A 24,686-nucleotide genomic window follows, 5' to 3' on the forward strand; every position below is an offset into this window, starting at 1 on the left:
AGCTTGCTCTGCTTGGCCAAATAAGTGCTTCCCACTCCCCAGCTATATTATTTGGAGAGGGTTGTTGTGTCTCCACAGGCCCAGAGAGCCTGTGTGCCTGTGCACTGGGGGAAGAAGGGGAGTGACTCCCTGTCCTCCTTGCCTACTTATAAGTATAGCAGCTTGCTCCTTGCAGTCACTTCCTCTGTCTCCGCTAAGTGTGTGCCTGGGTTACTGGCTCCTGGACTGGTTCCCCATCACAGTAATATTTTGGGGCTGCCTTCCATGCCTGCTACCAACGCCACGGTACCATGTGCTACTCGCCTTACCCTACACTAGAAGCTGCTGGACCGACTCTTGCTGCTATCAAAAAGGAGCCCTGGGCTTCTTTTCCAGATGTTCAGATGTCAATGCAAGGGGTGGAGCTTATTTCTGATTCAGGGCTACATAATTCAGGGGCCTCTAAATCACAAAACATATTTGAAATAACTCCTCACTGAGCAATTAGTAACCCTAACTCTCTTTCTTCTTCTTAAAGAAAGTGAAAGACAGGGGAGCATCAAGTATACCCCTCTCTTTAACTTTGAGTATTTTGGCTTTAAGATCTTTGTGTTCTTTTTTTTAAATGGGAACATTCTAGTCGGGATTTCCCCCCCTTGCATTACTGATGAATACTTACCACCTTCACAACATATTCTACCGGGAATTATACTATTGATCTTTTAGACACCATACACACAGAGTTCCAAATTGTAACCAAGCACACAAGGAACACAGACCTGGCAGCAGGTCATCGTTTAACTCCTTTCCTTCACACACACACATACACTCCCCCCACTAGATTACTTACCGTAGTTCTTCCAGCGTTTGCTGTACTTCTCGCAAGGCGTCAGCTTCCAGATTATTGACAAGCTCTTTTCGATACCGGGCAATGAATGGAATTGTGTTTTCATCACGGAAAAGGCAAATTATGTTTGCACACACCCATGGTTCAATATTTGTTCTTTCTGCCAGGACCTGCCACAAGAAAACATAAGTAACTATTTTTAAAGCTGGTAAATTGGCTTAGTGTCTTCACTTCAGTTTCATATCCAGCCAGTATAGAGTACTGTTTTGTGCACAATACTGCCCTCTGCTGGATGGAATGCCAGGCTTGCCAAAGCATGTGTCATAAACTATAATACTGCTACAGGTACCTTGAACTTGAATTTGTACTTATTAAGAAAAAAGAATGAGTTCTGGCACATGATGACCATGAAATAAAGTGGCCACTGTGGCGGGGACATGAACATGAAGCTCTGGGTGGCCACAATCCTGTTATACTAGGTCAGTGGTGACCAGGAAGTCATTATTAAAGACTGCTCCATGTGTGATGTGACTGATAATCTCAGGCTCTTTCCTAACACACAAGGGTCAATATCGCAAAAACCACCATCATATTATAGGCAGCTCTGCTATCAGTCTTAGTAGAAACCAAGGGCTGAACGTACCCTGGAATATCCTCAGCCATGTGAGTGGTTAAGGTACACTGATACAGTGGCATGGGGAAGATTATACTTCCTCTGTCAGTGCTACAGCTCCTCTGTGGATAAACAGAAGACTTCAGTCTCCAGGGCCTTTCACAAGCACTAAAACTGAATTAAGGTGAGAATGCCATCAATCCTAACCAAAATATGCAATTTTCATAATTAGGCCAATTTTCTAGCAGAATAATCACTACAAAAACCCCACCCAATTATTAAAAATAGCTGCAGTAGGTTGTTTTTGGGGAGGGAAATGGCATTGCAGAACCCTATATTTAAAAAAAAATTGCAGACTTTTGTCCACTGGGAACCAAGATGATGCCATCAAGCTCATTTTACTGAAGTCTCAATAATTAAATACAGGCAGAATTTTCAAAATACCCTAAGCCCTGATCTACACACAGATTTTGTACTGATATACTAATTCAGTTAGGGGTAGAATTTTCTATTGATATAGTTATACCAGTACAATCCCTAGTGTGGACTCAGTATATGGGAATAAGCTCTTCTGGGATAAGTCCCCTTTATGCCAGTATAACTGCATCTACCCTTCAGTGGTTTGCATCGCTTTAACTATCCTGGTACAGTTAAAGTGGCACAACTTGTATGTGTGGACAACGCCTAAGTGACTTAGAAGCCTCTGAAAATTTTACTCTGTATGACTATACAACACACACATGCTCACCTGTGATAATACAAATCACATTAACAGTAACACATTTGAGGCTACATAAAATATCTTATGTACCTTACTGAGTACCTAGTTATAACCAACAGCATAATGCACACACAGGCTTAGATAATAAACAAGGACATGGGAGAACTTCAAGGAGTTTGCCAACAATATTTGAAGGAATTTCTTCCCTTTAGAAGTCAGCAGAATTTCAAGGAAGTCAGGGAGAGAATTCTGATAATCTAGTCTAATATTTTTAATGTAGTAGCAAGCTGTACAGTACAGTAGCATGAGTATGCTACAATGTGCTGCCCTATTCCAGTCATGTCCTAGTGTTTCATAGCTACATCTAGCCTCGTAGAACGAGGGCATTAACTGGCTATTTCTACAACATCTGCATTTAAATGGTCATGATTAGGCTTCAAAGTTAATATTCTACTGAGATGCATGAAGATGTCCTCACACTATTTGACATTATTGTTTTAAGTCTATCTGGATGAAGGTTCCATTCTGGCTGATATATATGCTGAAGTCTATCTCCAAAACAAATGGGCCATCATTTATTTATCATACTTAAAACTTACATTCTATAAATTACTATGAAGTCTGCAAAAAAAAAAAATCCTAAATTTTCAAGATTTCCATAGCTGCAGGGTGCTACAGTCTTTGAATTGCAACTCCCTCAAGCTCTAATGGTGATAAAGAGGAAGAAAGTGAGATTGTTCTGTAAGTCGCTAAACAATCTTTAATTCAAAGTTTGTCTACAAGTCATAAATGTCAGAATGATATCTGAATGGAAATTTGTAAAACTTGTTATTCAGAGGCATTTTATAGTGAACTATAACTTTCATCTGTGTATCTTGTCATGGCCTACGTTCAGGCTAAGAACAAACTGTAGTAAATAAAGTAACTCAAGCACTATTTATTTAAGAGTACCATGCTACTTCCTGGAATGTGTCAACAGCTCTTATTGAAGTTAATAAGGATCACGAATGTGTACCAGAGCCCAAGTTAGTCCTATTTCTGTAAGCTACAGTAGAGCTTTAGTGGACTGCTATAAAGAAATGGAAGAGATGTCATACCTGCACAATGTCCCAGTTCATTTCTAATTCCTCTTGGTGCTTGGTGCTTCCAGGATGTTTTACTGGTTTTCCTTGAGGACATGTTGTCAATTTTATCCTTTTTAAAGGGGGTTCATCAAATGTAAAATCTTCTTCATATTTCTCCTGCTTTACTTCATTTTCCATCAAAGGTGCACTTGTTGAGGGTATTTCATCACTATCTAGGTTATTCATCTTTCCTTGACTAACATTTATTTTTGTTCCCCGAGGCATTTTTGGCTTTTTAGTTCTAGTTTTTGGTTTGGGGTCTCCGTCTTCTTTAGGCTGTAAAAGTTTCAGTCCATCTTTACTGTCTTCATCAGCAGCAATAGGCAAAGATACATTCTGCCAAATGATCCATCAAAATAAATTAAACACTGAATATCATGAATTAGCCCTATAAAAACATAGCAGCTTTAATATAAGTGTTGTCACATGAAGAACTTGATGGTAGACATCATTTTCCCAAGTTATGGCCCTATACTGAGAGGTGCTCAGAGCCTCACAGTTGGTGTTCAGCATTGTAAAATCAGGCCCCTAATTACAGTGCAGCCTGTCTTAAGCAGACCTTCAAAGGACCAGCAAAAAGATAACAAAAACTGCAGCCTAGTAGAGATGGGCTTTGAAGATCAAAGTTACTCTAGAAATCTTGGAATATTTTTAAACTGCTCTCTTAAAACAGGGTTACCTATGGAGAGAATGTATGCCGTGGGTTTCACTGCTTACATCATGTATATATAATTAAGTGCTCTAACACAGTGGTTCTCAAAGCCTGTCCGCTGCTTGTTCAGGGAAAGCCCCTGGCAGGCCGGGCCGGTTTGTTTACCTGCCGCGTCCGCAGGTTTCGCCGATCGCGGCTCCCACTGGCCGCGGTTTGCCGTCCCAGGCCAATGGGGGCAGCGGGAAGCGGCGCAGGCCAAGGGACGAGCTGGCCGCCCTTCCCGCAGCCCCCATTGGCCTGGAGCGGCGAACTGTGACCAGTGGGAGCCGCGATCGGCCGAACCTGCGGACGCGGCAGGTAAACAAACCGGCCTAGCCCACCAGGGGCTTTCCCTGAACAAGTGGCGGATTGGCTTTGAGAACCACTGCTCTAACAGATTGAGCTTGGAACTAGAAGGCACCTCCTGAGTTCCAATTCCATCCCTTATGCTAAGTTGTTGAGAATCCTTGGGCAAGTCACAACTGGCTTGTGCCCCAGTTTTTCCATCAAAGTTCTTCTTTGGGATCCAGGATCAAAGGCTGGCAAACACAGTAACAAAGGGAGCTCCAAACACAGGGGATCTTATACATAGGCCATGCATGCTGGAATACCGAAGCACATTAGAGTAAGTTACAAACAGAGTAGCTTCCCTCGTGATGAATACCCTCCCTGCAATTTTTTCTAATTTTGAGTATTAATTGGCCCTACTCTTATATTTTAGTATCAAATATTTGATGAAAGACACAAGGAAAGTCATTCAAACATACTCATTAGGTCTTCAAACTGAACTGGCTTCACTGCTGCTGGGTAAAGATTTACTGAAAAATATTCTGCAAGCTGCACTATGGAACCAACACTAAACTCATGGTAGTATAACACGTACAGCATTTCTATTCCTTCCACTGTGCTAAGAATTTATCTGGAGTACCAGAGCTGTGAAAAGGTGGAAGAGAATGCAGGCGCAGTACAACAAAATAACATTTCAGTGCTGTTTCGTTTCCTCTAAAGGAGGGGACGAGGTAGATAGGGTTTTTTTTTAATTAATATATAAACCTCATGGCTATAAAGAGATGTATGGCCTAATTCTCAGAGGCGTTGAGCACCTACAACTCTCAGTAGGAAAATTTTGGCCATTGCATTTGACAGCTTTAGTAGTTATGTGTGTCCTGCTTACAGATACCTACCGGCTCCTCTTTTACTGCTGTCTTCCTGGTCCTTTTCCTAACCACAGTTGACCGTGGAGCAGCAGCCTTTTTAGGTTTGGACTCAGTTTTTTTTGGCAGCCTACGTTTACTTGCCACTTTGCTTTTTGGTTCCCACTCCTCCTCTTCCTCCTCTGATTCAGAGAAGCTGAAACAAAAGTAAACATTGCAAGAGGAAAAAATATCTGTAAGGCTATATCTATACTACAGAGCCTAGACTGATACAGTCCCCTAAGCACAGAGGCCGTGCATGCTGACAGCAGGAGTTTTTCTGTCAGTTTGGGAACACCACCTCCCCGAACATTAACTACACCAATAGCAGCACTCTTCCGTTGACACAGCTGCATTTACAATGGCATTTTTGTCAGCATAACTATGTCGCTAAGGGGGGTGATTTTTTCAATATAAGTTTTAAGTATAGATGGAGCCTAGGAAAGATTGTAAAGCTGTTTTCTGAAGTAAAGGGAAATGGGCAGGGAAGATGAGCAGGAAGGGATGCAGAGCCAATAAGTAAAGCCTTTTATCCTACTGCAGTTAGTGGCTGGAGTGAAGTGCAGGATCTAGCGCTACTCCATGCAGACCTCTGGCCTTGCTAAAGTGGTACACAGGTTTGTACATGGTTGGTTTGGTTTTGGGGACTTTAGTAGTTAGTCTTTAGTCTAAGGGCTTGGCTACACTTGCAGATGTAGAACACCAGGAGTTAAACCAGCCCTCAGAGACAGCAGCAGGGAAAACGCTGCCATGAGTTCACACTGTCAGCTGCAAGTGCAGTGGCGTGGCCACATTAGCAGCTCTTGCAAGGCCACAGAGAGCAGTGCATTGTTGTAGCTAGTCCAGTGTGCAAGTAGCTGCAACGTGCTTTGGAAAGGGTTTGCAAGGCCTAATGAGGCAGGCACAGCATCACATGATGCAGATTTCCCAATCCCATTGTTCCAGGACATCCTACAGTACTAGATTGCCAGGTGCTTTTCAAATGGGTGGATGGAGTGTAACAGGGAGTATGTTGTGGGTGTGGGGTGGGAGAGACAGCATGTTTTGGGGGGCAGAGAGTGTGTCAGCATGCTGTTTTGTAAGTTCAGACAGCGGCGGGGGGAGGGGGAAACCCCAACATCAGCCCCCACCCCCCGCCTCTCTCTCACTCACACTCACACACGCCTGCCTCTGCAGCAGGAGCATTTCACAGTAATGGGTTTGCTTTGTGTCCCGGAGCAGATAAGCATGCCGGCTGTCAGAAACAGATCTTTGAAGGGGATATCCGCATGCCTGCAGCCGAGTTCAAAACCATTACGAGAGTGGCCACTTGACTTCAAGGGATTATGGGACGGTTCCGGAGGCCAATCACAGCACAGTCATGCAATATGTCGTCCACACTGATACCCCGGCACTCCAGCCTGGGCGCAGCAAGCTCTATGCTTCTCGTGGAGGTGGATAACCAGGGGTGCTTCAGACACGGAGTCCAGGCGCTCTAAGCGCCTTGCCAGGGTGGACACCTCAGGAGTTAGGGCGCCTGGGGCTGATTTAATGCACTCCAACTTGCAAGTGTAGACAAGGCCTAACACACATTTTGCCATTTGTTATTTTCATTGTGTGTGTTAAGTATGCAGGTGGGGAAAAGGGTGTTTAGTAACCTTTTTTTTTTTACATTTTTAGTAACCCTTTTTTACATTAATCCTTTCATCTCCTCTGACCAGGGATCTTGAGAAAGCCCTTTGTCTCACTTATACTGCACCAGAATGGCCTCACAACCTCAAACTTGAAGCAAATTATATGCAACAAATATGCATTGTTGCATATAATTGTTGCATGCATTGTTGCACTGAATCCAAACAGGGTTGTAACAAATATGTTGTGTCGACCAAAGAATTTGAATGGAAAATTAATCTTACGATTTAAGAAAGGAGGGTAATTCATCTTCTTCTGATACCAGTGGTTTTGCTTTAGATTTTGCTATCCTTGGTAGAGTTGACATCTGAAAGGAAGAGAGGTTAGGGGGAGAAACCAACAACAATCAATTACAAAAATATTCTCTCTCATCTAGTCTATCAAAATTGTACCCTATGGAGTACATTCTCTTTTCACAGTGTGGGAAACTGGCACACAAGTCTGCATGTAGTATGATCAGAATACACTCCTATATGTTAAAGAATTTAGATGACATCATCAAATCAATCTAATCCCACAACACTTTGCTTTGGGGGAAATTACATATAGCCAATGCAATCATTTTAGACACAAACCTATGCCATTTTTTTAACCAATTTAAGTCAAAATAGGACACTTCTATTCTGAAATAAAATGGTCCACAAACTTGCACCAAAATAACTAAGTGTGTTTTAATCCACACTCTGTTATAAAGCATGAATGAAAATTGATTTGTTGTTTCAGTGCAAACTTGTGTGTGGACCAGCCCTAACAAAATGGATGCCATTTCACCAGAATTATGGTGTGTTAACAACACAACTTGCCAGACTTCCCCAAACCCGATGTGTACATAGACAGTAATTCCAAATAATTAGCCCACAGGCCCTGGATTACAAACACCCTCTCTGATCAACCCAGAAACAAAGTTTAAATTCCAAGAATGTGGAATTAGTTTTCAGAGAGAGACAGCTACATATACTCCATACAACAATGGTTAGTTGTTAGACATACACACACTTCCCTCAGAGTCAAGTTGCATCCAGTCTTTGAATTTGGATACAACAAAACAAAACAATATTTAAAAAATAATTGTTTGCAAATGAAGGGCCAAAATTCATTTGCTGTGGATGTAAAATCTTAACTACGGTTTCTGCTAAGAACTTTTCATATAGGCCCAGATGAGGACTAGCTAACAAAGAACAATACATAGCTAAGAGAAAGCTGGGGTAAACAGATAACCTTGTGTGTTTTAAGTCAGTGAGCAGAGTCAGCATAACTCCGAATGTAGTTGGGCGTCCTCATCACGAGTTATAGACACATGAAGCGCTGAGAAAGACCTCACGGTTACTCCCTAATGCAGGGAGGAGATAGTGGTACAATACCCCTCAGATCCCAGACAGAGTTCAGGGAGAGGCCTAATATAATTGACATAAGTTATGACACCCTTCCCTCACAGATGTATGCCAATCCTAGCCCACAGAAATGCAAGGGTAAACTTATAAACAATTGTTATTGTTAAATACTAATTACTGCTTTTTTGCTTTAAATCTCCAGGAATGTACCTGTTGGGTCAACTGGGACAGCTGCTACCGCATTCCTGTGGACCCCAAAATTAGGATTTAACCTATACACTTTAATAGACATTGTTTGGGGGTAATTACCTGTATGTCCGCAATATGTTAATTTGAGCCTTGGGTGTAGCCATTATGTAATCTTTTAGACCATTGGCTTATTGTACTTATCTTGTCTTGCTGCTAGAACCTATCCAGGGGCTTGGGAAACCCATCCCTGTCGTTTCTCTCCGCCCAATGAGCACCCTATATAATCTATTGTAATTAATTGTTCTGCAGTGTCTCTGAGCCTGATAAGCAAAATGACACTCCGCCAGCGCTGTGTGTAATAAACTCCTGTGCTTGACTCTACACGGTGTCCATTTTTGATCCTTCAGCAAACATATTGCATAAAACAATTACCAGAGCAAGAACAATTATTTTCAAGATGTTATTAAATTAATAGTAGATAAGATCCTAAAATCATGTACTTACAGAGAACTGCCTATATACCATTTCTGTAAGAAAATCTGGCAAGCCGCCACATAATTCTTCCCCCTCCTCTGTTCTGCTGTGTTTGGGTTCAAATATCCTCTCTTATGTAATCATAGAGGATTGAGCCTTGCCCATCAGTTAAGCACTTTGATTAGCTCATCTCTGCAGGATCCACTCTTGCATTCCCAGGGAAATGGCTAAGTTACCCATTATTCCCCCGAGCTTTTGAAGTTGTTAGCCTTACATGTGCACAGACCAGTGGTAACATTTGAATTTGATAGGTTTCAGAGTGGTAGCCGTGTTAGTCTATCAGCGAAAAGAACAAGAAGTACTTGTTTCGAAAGCTTATGCCCAAATAAATTTGTTAGTCCCTAAGGTGTGCCACAAGTACTCCTGTTCTTTTTATTTGAATTTGAGTCACCCTTCTTAACATCTAGATGTCCTGCTAATTGAATGGGCTCTTAAAACTGGCTTTTGTTCTCTAGGGTGACTAGATCTTACTTTTTACATGGTTTTACCTATCAGCATGTTATATCTATCCCTGCCAACAACAGGACATTGAAATTATCTCTGTTTCTGTTCTGCAAGCAGTGGGTACAACTCCGCAATAAATGTGCTTGGATTGGTCAGATTTTTTTTAAACTGATTGGCCCATATCATTGTAAGCAGACAGGTGGAGTTTGTATCCCAGAATTATAAGACAGCACCTGCCTGCATTAAAATTTCAGATACCATGTCAGGAGCATAGCCCAAAAAGAAAAAAAAATCAATTTGTTCCTTGGTGTTTGGGGCCAGTTTTTCCAAAGCAGGGTATGTGCTCTGAAAACCATACATTTGCACATGTGAACCAGGTAACTGTGTCCCTTTGCAAACATAGCCCTTTAAATCAACCCCACCCAGGCACTATGAACTTGACCTACTACCAACAATGGTTTTCAGCAGCTTCCCCCTCCATGAACTGGTACTAGACCGCTACTGTTGATAGGACAAAACCATTTTCTAGCACCATTGCAGAAAGCATGACTGAACCCTACGTCAACCAGCACCAGCAGTTAAATTGCACTCAGAACTGGTTCCCACTGCAGAAAACACTGTCAATAATAGACCAGTTTCTTAATGCTGTTCTACAGGCAGAAATCCCATTCATGTGAATGGGGGAATGTTGCTCTCTTAGAGGAGGCAATAAATCTGCATGGAACACACAGGACACTACTCACCTTTTAGCTTTCTCAGTTACTCTTCTCTCCTTCACAAGCTGCACTGCTAGCTGTTTTCTCTCTCTGATACTCTTGCTCCTTCACGCAGTCACTTCTTTCTCCTTTTTCCTCTGATCTTTAAAGCTGAAAGGTCACTGTGCCAGACTCCTGCATGAATCAGATTTTTATTGTTTTTACAAAAGACATATGAAAAGATATTTCATTTTAATTTTGTAGCTTCTGCAAAATAACTACATCGAAAGAACATTATTAAAGTTTGTGAAGTTATAATTTCTTAAAAAGCAGGACATATTAGTGTAATGGTTCAGGGTGAGTTGAACCTTTGACCTCTCTCTGGCACCCCTTTCAAGTGACAGGCCCACACCTATACTTCTTTCAAGGCGGACTCCTATGGTTCACCCCACTTTTAGACTGGGTCTCCAGGTTACAGCATCCCCATTTACCAACCATACTTCCTCAGCAGGTCCAATGGGTTTTGCTCCTGCTATATATAGACTTCCCTTCAGGAGCCTGTGAACAGCATGAAAATACAGTGACTTCAGCCAGATTCTTAAAAACAACAGCAAAGAGAGAAAAAACGTTAATAATAAAAAAGGCCTAAAAGCATATTGTCTTAAGCCTTGTCTACACTGGCAAGATTCTGCGCAGTAAAGCAGCTTTCTGCATTGTAACTCCCGAGGTGTACACACTGTCAAGCCACTTAATGTGCAGAAACTGCGCAGTTGCAGTGCTGTAAAAAAACCACCCTGACAAGAGGCATACAGCTTTCTGCGCTAGAGTATGACTCTGAGGTCAGAGATGCATGCAGCCAGGACCTCTTTTCTACCCCAGAGCAGGCTAGCCAGTCACAGCTGTCGGATCTTAGCGAAGTGCAAACAGAAGAGGAGGCTCCTGATAAGTGGATTTGATTTTGGGAATCGCTGAAGCAAGTTGTTGGGTGCAGGAGGAGTGAAGAAAGCAGGCTTGTGTCTGTATGATGCACGTACCACCACATGCCTAGTCTGAGCAGCGGAACAGGCTGTTGACTGACTCCCTCACTTCATGGGAATCTGCCTCAGAGATCTCCAGGAAACTCTCATGGAGATACTGGGCAATTCGCTGCCGCAGGTTCTTTGGCAGAGCTGCTGTTTCTTGCCCCATTAACAGTAACTTTCCCGTGCCACTCTGCCATCACAGGGGAGAGCGGGGGGAACCATTGCCGCACTCAGGCAAGCCACGTAAGGGCCAGGGCGGAAGCCGCAGTCTTGGAAAAGACCCTCCCTTGATTCCCTGCTCACCCTCAGCAGCACAATATCTTCCATAATGAACACAGCCTATGGAAAATATGGGGACAGAAATGATTATCAGGCCCCCCCCAGAGTGCTGGCTCTCCCCAAGAGCCATGTGCCCAGTGTACAGTAGAGTCCAGGAACACTGATTTCCCCTGCCCCTGAAGTTACTCACCATTTTGGGGGTCTTGTGGCTCATGTGTGCTTGCCTGGGGTCAGCCAGTTAGTAACAGGTATGTGAATAGTGGCTGTGTTTTAAATCACTGAATCAGTGTTCTGTGTGTTGCAAACCATACTGCTTCTGTAAAATGTTGCATTTTGGCTTCCCAGAGATGACCTTGGGACCCCAGCCTCCCCCTTTGTTATCGCCGGCTGAACGGCTGTGCAGAATTTGAAAGCGGCCACGAAGAACTAAAGAGGACTTTCTGCGTGAGGTTATGATGCACTCCGCAGCCAAAAAAACAGGAATTGAAGGAGTGGCGGGTGTGACATTCTATACCTTTGGGAAGCGTGCTATAACCCCCATATTCCTCATTTTCATATAAACGCAATCTTATTTATAAAGCATGCCTTGTAAGGCATTAGGGAAAAGGTTATGAAACTCATTTTTCTATCCATATATGTATACACCTCTACCCCGATATAACGCGACCCGATATAACACGAATTCGGTTATAAAGCGGTAAAGCAGTGCTCCAGGGGGGCGGGACTGCGCACTCTGGCAGATCAAAGCAAATTCGATATAACGCGGTAAGATTTTTTGGCTCCCGAGGACAGCGTTATATCGAGGTAGAGGTGTATCATTAATGCATATGAATTTATGAGAATTGTGTAGTATGGTTGTCACTAAAACATGCTGTAAGTCAGGGGAATCAACCAAATATTAGCTGCCCAGAGGCAACAGCAAGGAAAGTAACCAACACCCGGGCGGGGTGTCAAACAAACAACCCATCAACAGCCATTGTCCAGCAAGGAAGCTACAATGCAATGACTCATCTGCATGAGCCCACACCAGGGGAATTGCTCAACCTTTCTTGGAGAGACTCAGTAATGCTCATCTGACTCTGAAGAGGGGGGGGAAGAAGGGGCAAAGCCAAGAGGGAGGAAAGAACATGATAAAAGGAAGAGACGTTTGCCAAGCTCTTCCTCTTTCTTACACCTACATCTACAGACATCACCACCACCAAGTGACTGAAGCGCTGATCAAAGGGGAGAGCCTGGCTGAAGGGCAACCAGCCAGCCTGTGGTGAGAAGCATCTAAGTTTGTAAGGGCACTGAAAGTGTTAAGATCAGCTTAGAATGCGTTTTGCTTTTATTTCATTTGACTAAATCTGACTTGTTATGCTTTGACTTATAATCACTTAAAACCTATCTTTATAGTTAATAAATCTGTTTGTTTATTCTACCTGAAGCAGTGCGCTTGGTTTGAAGCGTGTCAGAGACTCTCCTTGGGATAACAAGCCTGGTACATATCAATTTCTTTGGAAAATTGATGAACTTATATAAGCTTGCAGTGTCCAGCAGGCATAACTGGACACTGCAAGATGGGGGTTCCTACGGTTGTGTCTGGGACCGGAGATACTGGCTAGTGTCATTCGGTTGCAAGTAGCTGGGAGCAACTTACATGCCAGAAGCTATGTGTGAACAGCCCAGGAGTGGGGGTTCTTACAGCAGAGCAAGGTAAGGCTGGCTCCCAGAGTCAAGGATTGGAGTGACTTAGCAGATCACCGGTCCGGATAACAGCAGAGGGGAACGTCACAGCGGGACAGCGAGAAGAGGGACCGAAAGGAGAATGCGGCATGCCAGAATGAAGCCACAGAGCAGCTCTTAAACATTATGGAGCGCCAAGCAGACACACTCCAGGTGATACTAGCACTGCAAACCGAGCAGCTACGCGCCCGCCCTCCCCTGCAGCTGCAGTCACAAAACACTTTCCCATGCACCCCCCAGACACCGCCAACACACTCTTATGAACCTCCTGGCTCCAGTCTGTACCCGCAGCATTCCACTCCTTCCCCGTCACAGTCCAGCACTGTGGAATCCCAGTACCTACTGCACTCAACACCCGACCCTTTGCAATTTAGCTCTGCTGAAGTACAGTACCCACTGCATTGTACTCTAAAGGAGAAGGTTGAATATGATCCCCGGACATACACAGATCTTTAACCGTCCCCCACCTCCTCCTGAGACCTTCCCCTCCCCCAAACCCCCTCAGTGCTGATGTGTTTTTTTGTTTGTCTCTCTCCTCCAGCTGTTGTTTTTTAATAAAAGAATTGGGCTGGTTTGAAAGCAATCTATTCTATTAATTGAAAGCAAACATAGCCCTGGAAAGCATCAGACAATTATCTTAAACCTTCATATTGCATCATCTGTACCAATCACAATCACCTCCTAGCATTACAAGCACTGCACTCCCGAGCATAGCAACAAACATTAGTGGTTTTCAGCTTCAAATTGCTGCTTCAAGGCACCCTTAATCCTTATGGCTCCGTGCTGTGCCCCTCTAATAGCCTTGGTCTCTGGCTGTTCAAATTCAGTCTCCAGGCACTGAGCCTCAGCGGTCCATCCTTGAGTGAAGCTTTCACCCTTCCCTTCACAAATATTATGGAGTGTACAGCATGCAGCTATAAGCATAGGTATATTGTCATCAGCCAGGTCCAGCACATATAGGCAGCACCAGTGGGCCTTTAAGCGGCCAAAAGCACACTCAACAGTCATTCTGCACTTGCTCAGCCTGTTGTTGAACAGCTCCTTGCTGCTGTCAAGGTGCCCCATGTATGGCTTCATAAGCCACAGCATTAAGCGGTAGGCAGGGTCTCCCAGGATCACAATGGGCATTTCAACTTGATTGTAAAAGACAGGAGATCAACACAGAAATTGTCTTTGACACAGCACATAGCTGCACAGGTTTTATTAACAATAGAACGGTGTGAGGGGTGCAGGAGCTCCCATTTAGTGCTCGGGGTGGGGGTGGGGATGTGGGAGGGTGCAGGAGTCAGGACATAGGGGGGCTGGGTATGTGGCAGGGTGCAGGGGGCTGGGGAGGGCGTGAGGGGAGTTCAGGGGTCAGGGCAAATGGCTGGGTGTGTGGGCTCAGGTCGTGGGGTACTCACGGCAGGGGGCTGGAGGCATAGGTGCTGACTTTTGGTTTTGCCGGTGGGTGCCCTCCCCAGGCCCCACCCCACTCCGCTCCTCCCCCCGCCCACCGCTCGCTCCTCTCCGCCCCCTCCTCCGAGCACCTTTGCCAGTTTGGGGGGGGAGGCTATTTTCAGCATATTTATACACATTAGAGAAAAAAGGTGCGTGAGGTAATATATTTTATTGGACCAGCTTCTGTTGGTGAGAGAGACAAGCTTTTGAGCTTTCACAGAACTCTTCTTCAGGAAGAAGAACTCTGTGAAACTCCAAAGCTTGTCTCTCTCTCTCTCTCACCAACAAAAGTTGCTCCAATAAAAGATATTACCTCACCTACCTTGTCGCTCTAATTTCCTGGGAACAACAGGGCTACAACAACACAGCATACAAAAATGCAAGATTCACATGAACAGCACAGAGTGACCACCATCACACCAGGACACTATTTTCAGGATTCATCTTAGCATAATGTCATCATCACACCAAGGAAGTAGCACTACCAGCACAGAGAGATCAATATAGCCACATGTGCATGCCAAAAATTCACAGTACAAGCACACTGGGATCCACACAGCAGGATAGTAGTGTCAGTTTAGCTCTCAGTTTAGTGGGGATACACTCAGGGACTGAGTCCAAAGATACAGCTAAACACAAGGGCACCTGCAAATAGCTGTACTAACAGCAGGATCTACACTGGCACAATAGGAGGAGTTGCATGTCAGGGCACTAATTCCCAATCCCAGTGCAAGGCAATATGGGATCCAAGCACCAGGTCTTTAGTACCAGAATTTGTACTCCCAGGAGAGTGGGATGGAATTATAGAAGTTACAGAGGGAAAAGCCCTCTGTGATCATCCTGGCTCAGTCCATCTCCCTGCCAATGCAGGGCTGATCCTTACTGCATGTTTTGTCCAGTCTCCTTTTAAAAGTCCCAAGCCTTGGAGTTTCTAGCTGTGACACTCTATACCAGACATGCATCTGACGAAGTGAGCATTCACCCATGAAAGCTTATGCTCCAATACTTCTGTTAGTCTATAAGGTTCCACAGGACTCTCTGTTGCTTTTTACAGATCCAGACTAACACGGCTACCCCTCTGATACTCTATACCAGGGTTTCTCAGACTGAGGGTCGGGACCCCTCAGGGGGTCGCGAGGTTATTACTTGGGAGGTCACGAGCTGTGAACCTCCACCCCAAGCCCCGCTTTGCTTCCAGCATTTATAATGGTGTTAAATATATAAAAAGTGTTTTTAATTTATAAGGAGGAGTCGCACTCAGAGGCTTGCTATGTGAAAGGGGTCACCAGTACAAAAGTTTGAGAGCCATTGCTCTATACCTCAGGGGAGCGGCGTGCTGTGCACTGTAAGCCCCATATTCATCATTTGTATATATTTTTTATATTTCATATAAAGCATGCCATGTAAGGTATCATGGGAAAAGTTATGATTTGCTGAAACCCATTGTTCTGTCAAAATATGTAATAATAATAAATGGAGATATACCTATTTCATAGAACTGAAAGGTCATTGAGTCCAGCCAGCTGCCTTCACTAGCACGATCAAGTACTGATTTTGCCCCAGATCCCTAAGTGGCCCCCTCAAGGACTAAACTCAGAACCCTGGGTTTAACAGGCCAATGCTCAAACCACTGAGCTATCCCTCCCCCTGGTGCTACTGGCTGCCTTTAGTTGGGTGAGAGGTTGAAGCGCAAGGTTGGGAGCTACTCAGCTGCAGAGCCAGAGAAAGCACGCCTGCTGCCTACAAGCAGCAGGTAGGAGAAGGAGGCGGGGCTGCACCTGTGGGGTCACTCAGCCCCTGCTCCAGGAGCAGAGTTCCCCTCGCTGATTGGCTGGTGGCCAAAAAACAGCTAAACAGCACTGCCGGTGTAGTGTATTACACTACACTGGTCACGCTGATTAGCAACTCAGAGCCAGAAAAACACTTCCTTGATCGGTGGCAGCTCCCGCTGCCGGCTCTGCAAAAAAACTGCTGATCGTCCCCCCCCGCTCCCTCCGCCCCAGCTGAACAGCTGATCGCTCGCAGGCCCCCACGGGCCCCATAAACAGTTGACTGGTGGGTGCCCCCATGGCTGGAGGGGCATGCCCCAATTCCACCCCCTTCGCCAAGGCCCCACCCCCGCCTCTCCTCCTCCTAGGAGCAGCGAGCTTGCTGGAGCTCAGCTCTTCCCCCTCCCTCCTGCTGGGAGACAGATGATCGGCGGCAGGGAGGGGCGGGGGAGGAGGGAGAGAAGCCTACCTTGCTGCAGGAGGAGCCCAGCGCCGGCAGCGCCAAACTTCAGAGAGAGCGGGGAGCAGAGAAGAGCCGCCGGCCTGAGCCCCTTTGGAGCGTGGGCCTGGCGCAATGGCGCCACTGGCGCCATGGTAAATCCACTATTGGCCCTAGCCTGGCCCCGTGCCGCTCACGGAGCCCTCTGCCCGCCCCCAGGGGCGGCAGGGAGGTGGTACCGGCCGCTTCTGGGAGCGGCATGGGGGCCATGGCACCACGGGGCTGGCAATCCTGTGGGATAGATCCAAAGCCCTGAGGGGCCAGATCCGGCCTGCGGGCCATAGTTTGCCCACCCCTAGCCTACACATTATTGTAATCATCTTTGTATGAAATATGCCTTGTGAGGTATCATTTGCAAACTAACAACTTGGTCAATAATATCATGGTGAAATATATGTATCAGTATTATATGAAAAGTTATGAATTCCCCCCATATGACATTATTAGCACAAGTTCAAAACCAGAAAGCCCTGCCTAGGCAAAAGCTGATAAACAAGCCTATCTTCAACAAAGGAAAGTGTGTTTACCTCAATTTACATATAAGTAGTAAATAGGTCCTTGAAAGGCAAGAGGAGGAGATGGTATGAAACAGAAAGAACAGTTTGGATTTCAGCAAACAGAAGTGGAGAAAATAAAAGAAGCATGAAGCCTCCTTCACCACCAGACTCCATGTCTCCTTCTTTACTACTTGAATAAACTTTACTTTGAAGGGTAACCCTCAAAAGAATCCACTTCAAAGGTTCACTGGACTATAAAAGAAAGTGGCAAAGAACCCCAAGTTGTCTCTCTTTCACCTAACAAGACAAAGGCACCAGCACCTTTAGGCCTCTTGGAGAGATCCTGACTAAGGGTACGTCTACACTGGTAAGTTTCTGCGCCACAAGTTATATCACTTTTATTAAAACGCTGGAATTAAACCCCTGTTGCGTGTCCACACTGTGCACCTTGTGACTTTGGAGCGCATCCACATTAGCAGCTCTTGCAATGGCAAAGACAGCAGTGCATTGTGGTAGCTATACCACTGTGCAACTGGCCACAGGGTGCTTTGGGAAGGGTTTGCAATGGCTCATGGGGCAGGCACAGCATCACATGATGCAGGTTTCCCAATCCCATTGTTCCATGGGCATCCTACTACATTGCCAGCTGCTTTTCAACAGAACGGGGGGGAGAGAGCGTGTGTGACAGGAGTTTATGTGTGTATGTATGGGGGGGGGGAGAGACAGTGTGTTTGGGGGGACAGAGAGTATGTCAGTATGCTGTCTTGTAAGTTCAGACAGCGGCAGGAAGCAACCAGTCCTGAGGTGGGGGAGAGGGAAACCTCGACATCAGCCCCCGCCTTCCTCCCTGGGCTCTCGCACAGCAATCTCTCTCTCACACACACACACACACACACCCCTGCCTCTGTGTTCAACAGCGTGAGCATTCCACATTAATGGTTTGCTTTGTGTCCCGGAGCAGATCAGCACAGCACACAACAGCTGTCAGAAACGGTGCTTTGAAAGGGGAGGGGCGCATGTCTTCAGGACAGCCAAGTTCAAAACCATGAGCAGAGTGGTCACTTGAGGCATTATGGGACAGCTCCGGAAGCCAATTACAGCACAGAAAGCAATCAAGTGTCTACACTGACAATAGAGCGCTGAAGCCTCTGCGCAAGTAGCCTTATGACTCTCATCGAGGTGGATTTTTTGCAGTGCTGCAACTGAGGGGTTTCTGCGCACAAAGTGTCTTGGCAGTGTGTACACATCTGCAGTTTGAGCGCAAAAAGCTGCTTTACTGCGCAGAAACTTGCCAGTGTAGACAAGCCCTAAGGAGAGGGTCAATCACCATCTTGCAAGAAGATGGTGGGTGAGAAAGGCCATCTTAAACAAAGCCTTGAACCAAAACTTGCTCTCAGCCCCCCACATGGCTCCTCTTCAGCCACTAGGGAGGACGTGCACCACTGACAGAAGGAGGGTAGTGTGGACATACCCTGTAAGTTGACCTAACATAGGTCAATTAAGACTGTAGTGTAGACATGCCCGAAGTCTGTATGAAAAATTATAATTTCCGGGAAGATGATAATGGAAGTGAGACAAGAAGATTCAAGACACAACCACACATCAACTGTAGACACTCCAAAGCTGGGGCATCTGAAATGCTTGTCATGTTGACTGCTTGACAGAGCTGTTCATGGTTTGCTGCCTATCCCAAGTTCTGCTCTTATTTGGATGGGTCTCTCTGGTGTCTTGTAAGACTAGCTTACAGAACGTTAATCAAACCCAAACTTGACTGAGTACAGGAAAAAATCCCATTGTTGTAATTGGCATAAGTAGGGTGACCATATTTTCCCCAAAGGGAAAACGGGACACCCCACAGGCCGGCTCACAGCCCTCCCGCTGCCCACCCGCGCGGGGCCAGCATGAGGCCCCCCTCACTCCCCCACACGCAGGGCGGCCCAAGTCCCCGCTGCCGCACACCTGCGCAGGGCGAGCCTGAGGCTCCCCTCTACCCCCTGCACGCGGAGCAGCCCAAGCTGCTTTCCTGAGCTCTCCCTCCGATGTGAGGCTGGCATTGCTGCTCGCTTCTCCCCCCTCCCCGCCCCCGCACATTCCTCCATGCCCTGCTAGGGGTTGCACACCAATTTTTGGCAAAACTGTGTATTTGTCCAGTTTACGCTTGTCAACTGATTATCAAATGGGATAAATGCCCAGTTTTGCCAAAAAAGTCAGAATGGCAGGGTCAGGGCTTAAAAAAAGGACTGTCCGGCTAGAATGGGACGTATGGTCACCCTAGCCATAAGGCAACATCACAACAAGGGTAACCAGATTTTCAAAGTGAAACACCACAACACCTGTCATGGGAGGGATGAGGGAAAGCATGGGTTGCTTTTGGTATTAAGGAGATGTACATTGGAGGGTAAGAGAGAAAAATGTCCACTACTCTCTTTCCTTTTCCTTCCTTAGGGATTTGATTCTATATATGGGAGGGCTCCTTCAAAGACTCATGCAGAGGATGAGAGAGTCACACTTCTTCCAATTTACACCTCCTCCTTGATCCTGCAGTGTCTCCACTGGTGTGGGTCAACCATAGCCTTTTGTAACACACTTCACTAGGAGAGGACCCCTCTGTGCATGCCCTGTAGACAGAGACTACACATGGGGGCTTAGGCTCCAGACACCCTGTTTTACCTTCCATACATAGACGCTGACTTTTATTTTTCCCGGTGGGTGCTTCACCCCCACTCTGCCCCGCCCCATTCCACCCCTCCCTCGAGGCTCTGCCCTCACTCTGCCTCTTCCTGTCCCTGCTCCACCCCTCCCTCAAGGCCCCGCCCTCACTCCACCTCTTCCTGCCCCCATTCCCCCGAGGACCCATGCCAGCTGCCGAACAGCTAAATGGCAGCCCAGCTGAACAGCTGTGGGTGTTGACCACCCTCACTATTTTTTTCCATGGGTGCTTGAGCCCTGGAGCACCCACATAGTCAGTGCCTATGCCTGATTCTCTCCTCACTTGTAGCAGTGTAAATCAGGAACAACCCCAATGAAATCAATGGAGTTTCATTAATTTTATACCAATGTACCATAGATGGTTCACCAGCCTGGGAATCAGTCTAATGAGTGGCGCTGTGATTCAACAGCAGATATAAACCCAATCTGACAAGCCAGAGAAGGCATGTCACACTGGCAGTGCAAGCAAGAATCTGAAACACATTTCTTGAGTTGAAGAGGGTACTAAGCAGGGGTGAGTCTAGCGGGCATAGCTATACTGGCAAAGGCGCTGTAGTGTAAACAAGACCTACATTAACCATGTTTTTGGGCAGTTAATTTCCCTTGTTTCTTGAGGAAGAGGTGTTAGTGAGGGGGGATGATTGGAGGGCACCTGTGGGATGGGAATGATCTGCCACTTTAGCTACCAGCTCTGCCCTCCGCCTGGCCCCACCATGTCCTGGGTAGGGCTGGATGGGCCACAGGAAGAAAGGAGGATGGTAACTGATGGGCTGTGAGGAGCACATCTACCAGCTGGAGGCAGCAAGAGGAACAGCAGGAAGCCCCAGACGTTGAATCTACTTCAGGGAGCTAATGTAAAGGAAGGGGCTCTGCACAGCTCTCTGAAGTACAGGAGTACTGTTGATGTGTGGAATGGCCCATTCACCTCAGTGGGGTGTGATCAGATGAATTAGGATGCTCCAGAGCAGTGGTCCCCAACCTTTTTCGTCTGGCGGGCGCCAGACAACGAGCCACGGAGGACCGTGGCAGCAGACGAACATCCGCCAAAATGCCGCCAACAAGCGGCAATGTCAATAGGCGTTACTGCCGAAATGCCACCGAGAAGCAGCATCATCCAGAGGTGTCGCCGCCGAAAAGCCGCCGAAAATAGGCGGCATTTCAGCAGCAACGCCTCTGGATGACGCTGCTTCTTTGCGGCATTTCAGCGGATGTTTGTCCGCTGGCCAGTACGCGGGCGCACTTAGACGCCCCGGTGGGCGCCATGGCGCCCGCGGGCACCGCGTTGGGGACCCCTGCTCCAGAGAGATGAATAGTCTAACACAGTGGTTCCCAAACTGGGGTTCGTGAACCCCAGGGGGTTCACGAAATGTTACAAGGGGTTCTTGGGAAAAAATTCCCTAATGGTGGACAGAGCTGTCCCTAGGGACCCTGGACAGCACGGGGCCAGCAGCCTGGAGCCCCTGGACTTCCAAGAGCTAAGCAGATCAAAGCAAGCATAGCTATCACACTGAGGAGATTTAAACTTCAAGACTCCTTATAAGAAATGGAAAGGGAGGTGGATATTTTTTGCTGTTTTTAAAATTAAATAGGCAGGTAGTATTGTTTTTTAAATTATTATAAAGAACAAGTTTAAGCTTTGTTGTAAAGTGTGTTGTTTGCCTGGACTACTCAAGACCTGAATGTTTATGTAGGAGGAACTCTTTGAGTTGGCTTCTTAAATACCTTCATGCTGTTTCAAATCTGATACTCCTTGATGAAACATAGGAGCCTGGTCTTATAACAGGCTTATTCAAAGTGATACAAGCTACAGAAGTGAGATCTTGGAAGAGTGTTGCCGTTTTCATAATGTAATAAAAATAGTGTAATTATAAATAATAATTAATAATAAATAGTATGTAATAAGCATGTCATAAAAACAAATTTTATATTTCCAAGATCACTGCTTTTATAATTTATACTCAGGTAAAGGAGAAAATCCCTGGAAATATTCATTTTTAGGAGGGGGTTCACGAGATTTGACATTTTAGTGAAAGGGGTTCACAAGTTGTTAAAGTTTGGTCTAACACAATAGCTCTGGGTGGTGTGAAATGACCCATTCATCTCAATGGAAGTTCCCCTCTACCTCAGTTTCAGTTGTGGAATACCATTGTTCAAGGTAATCTCACTAATCTCACTATGCATGTCAGTTTTAGAGCAACTGGAATATTAAAATTTTCTTCTTATTGGGGGGAGACAGTATCTGAGGAATGCCTGAACCAAATTATTCCAAACTTGTACCATTGACCCTGTTGTGGCATAGATAATCTCAATATGCATGTGGATTTTAGAATACTTTGAAAATTAAAAGACGCTCATAATGCAGGGGGAGGACGTATATTGGGAACCTCTTGATCAAATGACCTAAATTTGCACCATAAATTCTACCCCAGTCCCTGAATAGCTTTTTAATTATTGCTTCCCCAAAAGGGAAGTGGGTGGTGAAAATTATCCACAATTGCTCCCAAGAGAGTAATATCAGGATCAGACTGTAGTTTGAACCCCAAGTATGTGTAAAAAGCAGTAGGAGGCAGAGAAACCCAGGTGAGCAGGGTCTCACCGCTGCTGATCAGGCTGGTCTTCTGCAGAGGGAGCCCAGCCTGCGCTCCCCCCCATCGCCCACCCCTAACCCTGGCTGGAGCAGTGGAGCTGCTCCCTGAGGCTGCTGGAAAAGGGGCCCCAGCTGCAGCAAGCCCAGGGGCCACAAAAGTTGAACAGCTGCTAGGCAATTAACACAGCTGTCTACTAGCTGATCAGTGGGGACAGGGCTGCCCAGGAACTACTGATCCCTGGCTGGGGCTGCAGCTCTATTGCCAGTGGGTGCTAAGCACTTGGAGCACCCAAGGATTTGGCACCTATGCTTCCATATCACCCCTTCAAGGTGAAAGTATTTTGCTCTCCTGCAGGGCAGAACGTGTGAAACACCCACACAACAGTAGCTTTCTTAAAAAATAAAAATTAAGAGAGAATCAGATGAAAACAGAAGAAACAGTTCACATAGCATATCTCCTCTGAATATTTTACAGGACCCAGAAAGGCAGCATCACTCAGCTTAGTTACAGAGGAGAAATGAGACATGTAATGTTTTCCTAAGCAATTTCCTTCTCTGGGCTCCTTGGTCTGCGTAACAACCTTGCTCTGCTCTATCCAGAGAAAGAGAGCTGGTGTATCTCTTCTCCAATCCAAGATTGCATGCCCCATTTTCCAGCCCAGGTTTCTCCAGATTCAGACATACATAGCAACAGTCGGAGAGATGTTGTATTCCCCCCCTTCAGGAAATGTGTCACTGAGTAGACAGGCCCTTTAACAATGGTTTAAAAAACTGCCATTCAAATGCTTAATCACCAAACCCAAGCACTGCCTTCCACAGATACCCAGTCTGACTGGGTTCAATTTATTCAGGAATCTGTTTAAAACCTTTTGTGCCTCAAGTTTTCCCTTGCCTATAAATAGATGCTAGAGACTCTTTCATGATGAGCTTAACTGGAAATCTGAAGGCAGAGCAGGAATGATGTCAGCATGCAATAGCCCTAGTGGGGGCAGGGGCAGGGCAAGCACAGGAGTACATGGTGGGATGAAGTGCGTGGATTGCCACTCTGCTCTCTACATTGCCAGCTCAGCTAGTTAGTCTGCTGGTGTTTATAAAATGCAGGACAAAAAAATACTTCCATCTCCCTAATCACAGCATGATACAATGATGCTACATTGGAATATCATGACATCATATCTGTCTCACAGAATATTACTTTTTACTTTTTTTAATAATAGTCAAAAGAGTAAATGTTTTGCTATTCCCAGTGTAGATACAACCATGTCAGTCCCGGGATATTGGAGAGGCAAGGTGGGTGAGGTAATATCTTTTATTGGACCAGCTTCTGTTGGAGAGAGAGAGAAACACAGACACTTTTGAACGACACAGAGCTCTTCTTCAGGTCTGGGAAAAGTACTTCAAACATAACAGCTAAATGCAAAGTACAACAGATTGTTTAGCATAAATAATATTTTCATTCTCTGGACTGACAACTTAAACTCCCTCATAGATTTCCAATACAACTTCAACACCTACCACTTGTCCATTAAACTCTTTCTGGAACACTCCCACACTAGTATCAACTTCCTAGACACCACAATCAGCTTCAAAAATGGAACCCTACAGACAATTATTTTATACAAGAAACCCATGGATCATCACACCTACCTTCATAGATCCAGCCACCACCCCAAACACCCCAAGAAATCTGTTATCTATAGCCAGGCACTCAGATACCATTGAATATGCTCCAAGGAGAAAGTCTGGGATATGCATCTTAAGTCACGTAAACCTGACTTCAACAAAAAAGGACACTCCACCAGATAAATTGATTGCAACCGGCCACCCAAATACCCCGAGACACCCTGCTTCAATACAGAAATAAAACCCTCTCTGACTGCACATCTCTAGTTGTCACCTACCACCCTACACTGGAACCCAGAGGGGGTATCATCAAACAACTACAACCCATACTCAATGGAGACCCCATCCTGAAATAAATCTTTCCTGAACCCCCTCTTCTGGCCTTCAAACAATCCCCCAACCTCTCCAAGCTCATCATCAGAAGCAAGCTCCTCACAAACCAGGACACACCAACTCAAAGCAGATGCAAAAATAGATGCAAAACCTACACACATATCTCCACTG

At 45.7% G+C, this 24,686-nt stretch overlaps 1 protein-coding gene across 1 annotated transcript in view; it reads right to left on the reverse strand.

Moving 5' to 3' along the window:
- Nucleotides 1-24,686, reverse strand: part of SRBD1 (S1 RNA binding domain 1) — a 235,303-nt gene that overhangs the window by 203,932 nt on the left and 6,685 nt on the right. The window contains exons 3-7 of the mRNA XM_024210689.3: nt 10,081-10,227; nt 7,064-7,146; nt 5,160-5,325; nt 3,258-3,620; nt 830-996 (exon numbers count right to left, since the gene is read on the reverse strand). Coding sequence (XP_024066457.2) covers nt 830-996; nt 3,258-3,620; nt 5,160-5,325; nt 7,064-7,146 — 779 coding nt within the window. The 5' untranslated portion in view covers nt 10,081-10,227. The remainder of the gene's footprint in view (nt 1-829; nt 997-3,257; nt 3,621-5,159; nt 5,326-7,063; nt 7,147-10,080; nt 10,228-24,686) is intronic.

Source organism: Terrapene carolina, unplaced genomic scaffold, assembly GCF_002925995.2.
Source record: "Terrapene carolina triunguis isolate 2854851 unplaced genomic scaffold, T_m_triunguis-2.0 Scaffold120, whole genome shotgun sequence".
NCBI classification, from domain to species: domain Eukaryota; kingdom Metazoa; phylum Chordata; order Testudines; family Emydidae; genus Terrapene; species Terrapene triunguis.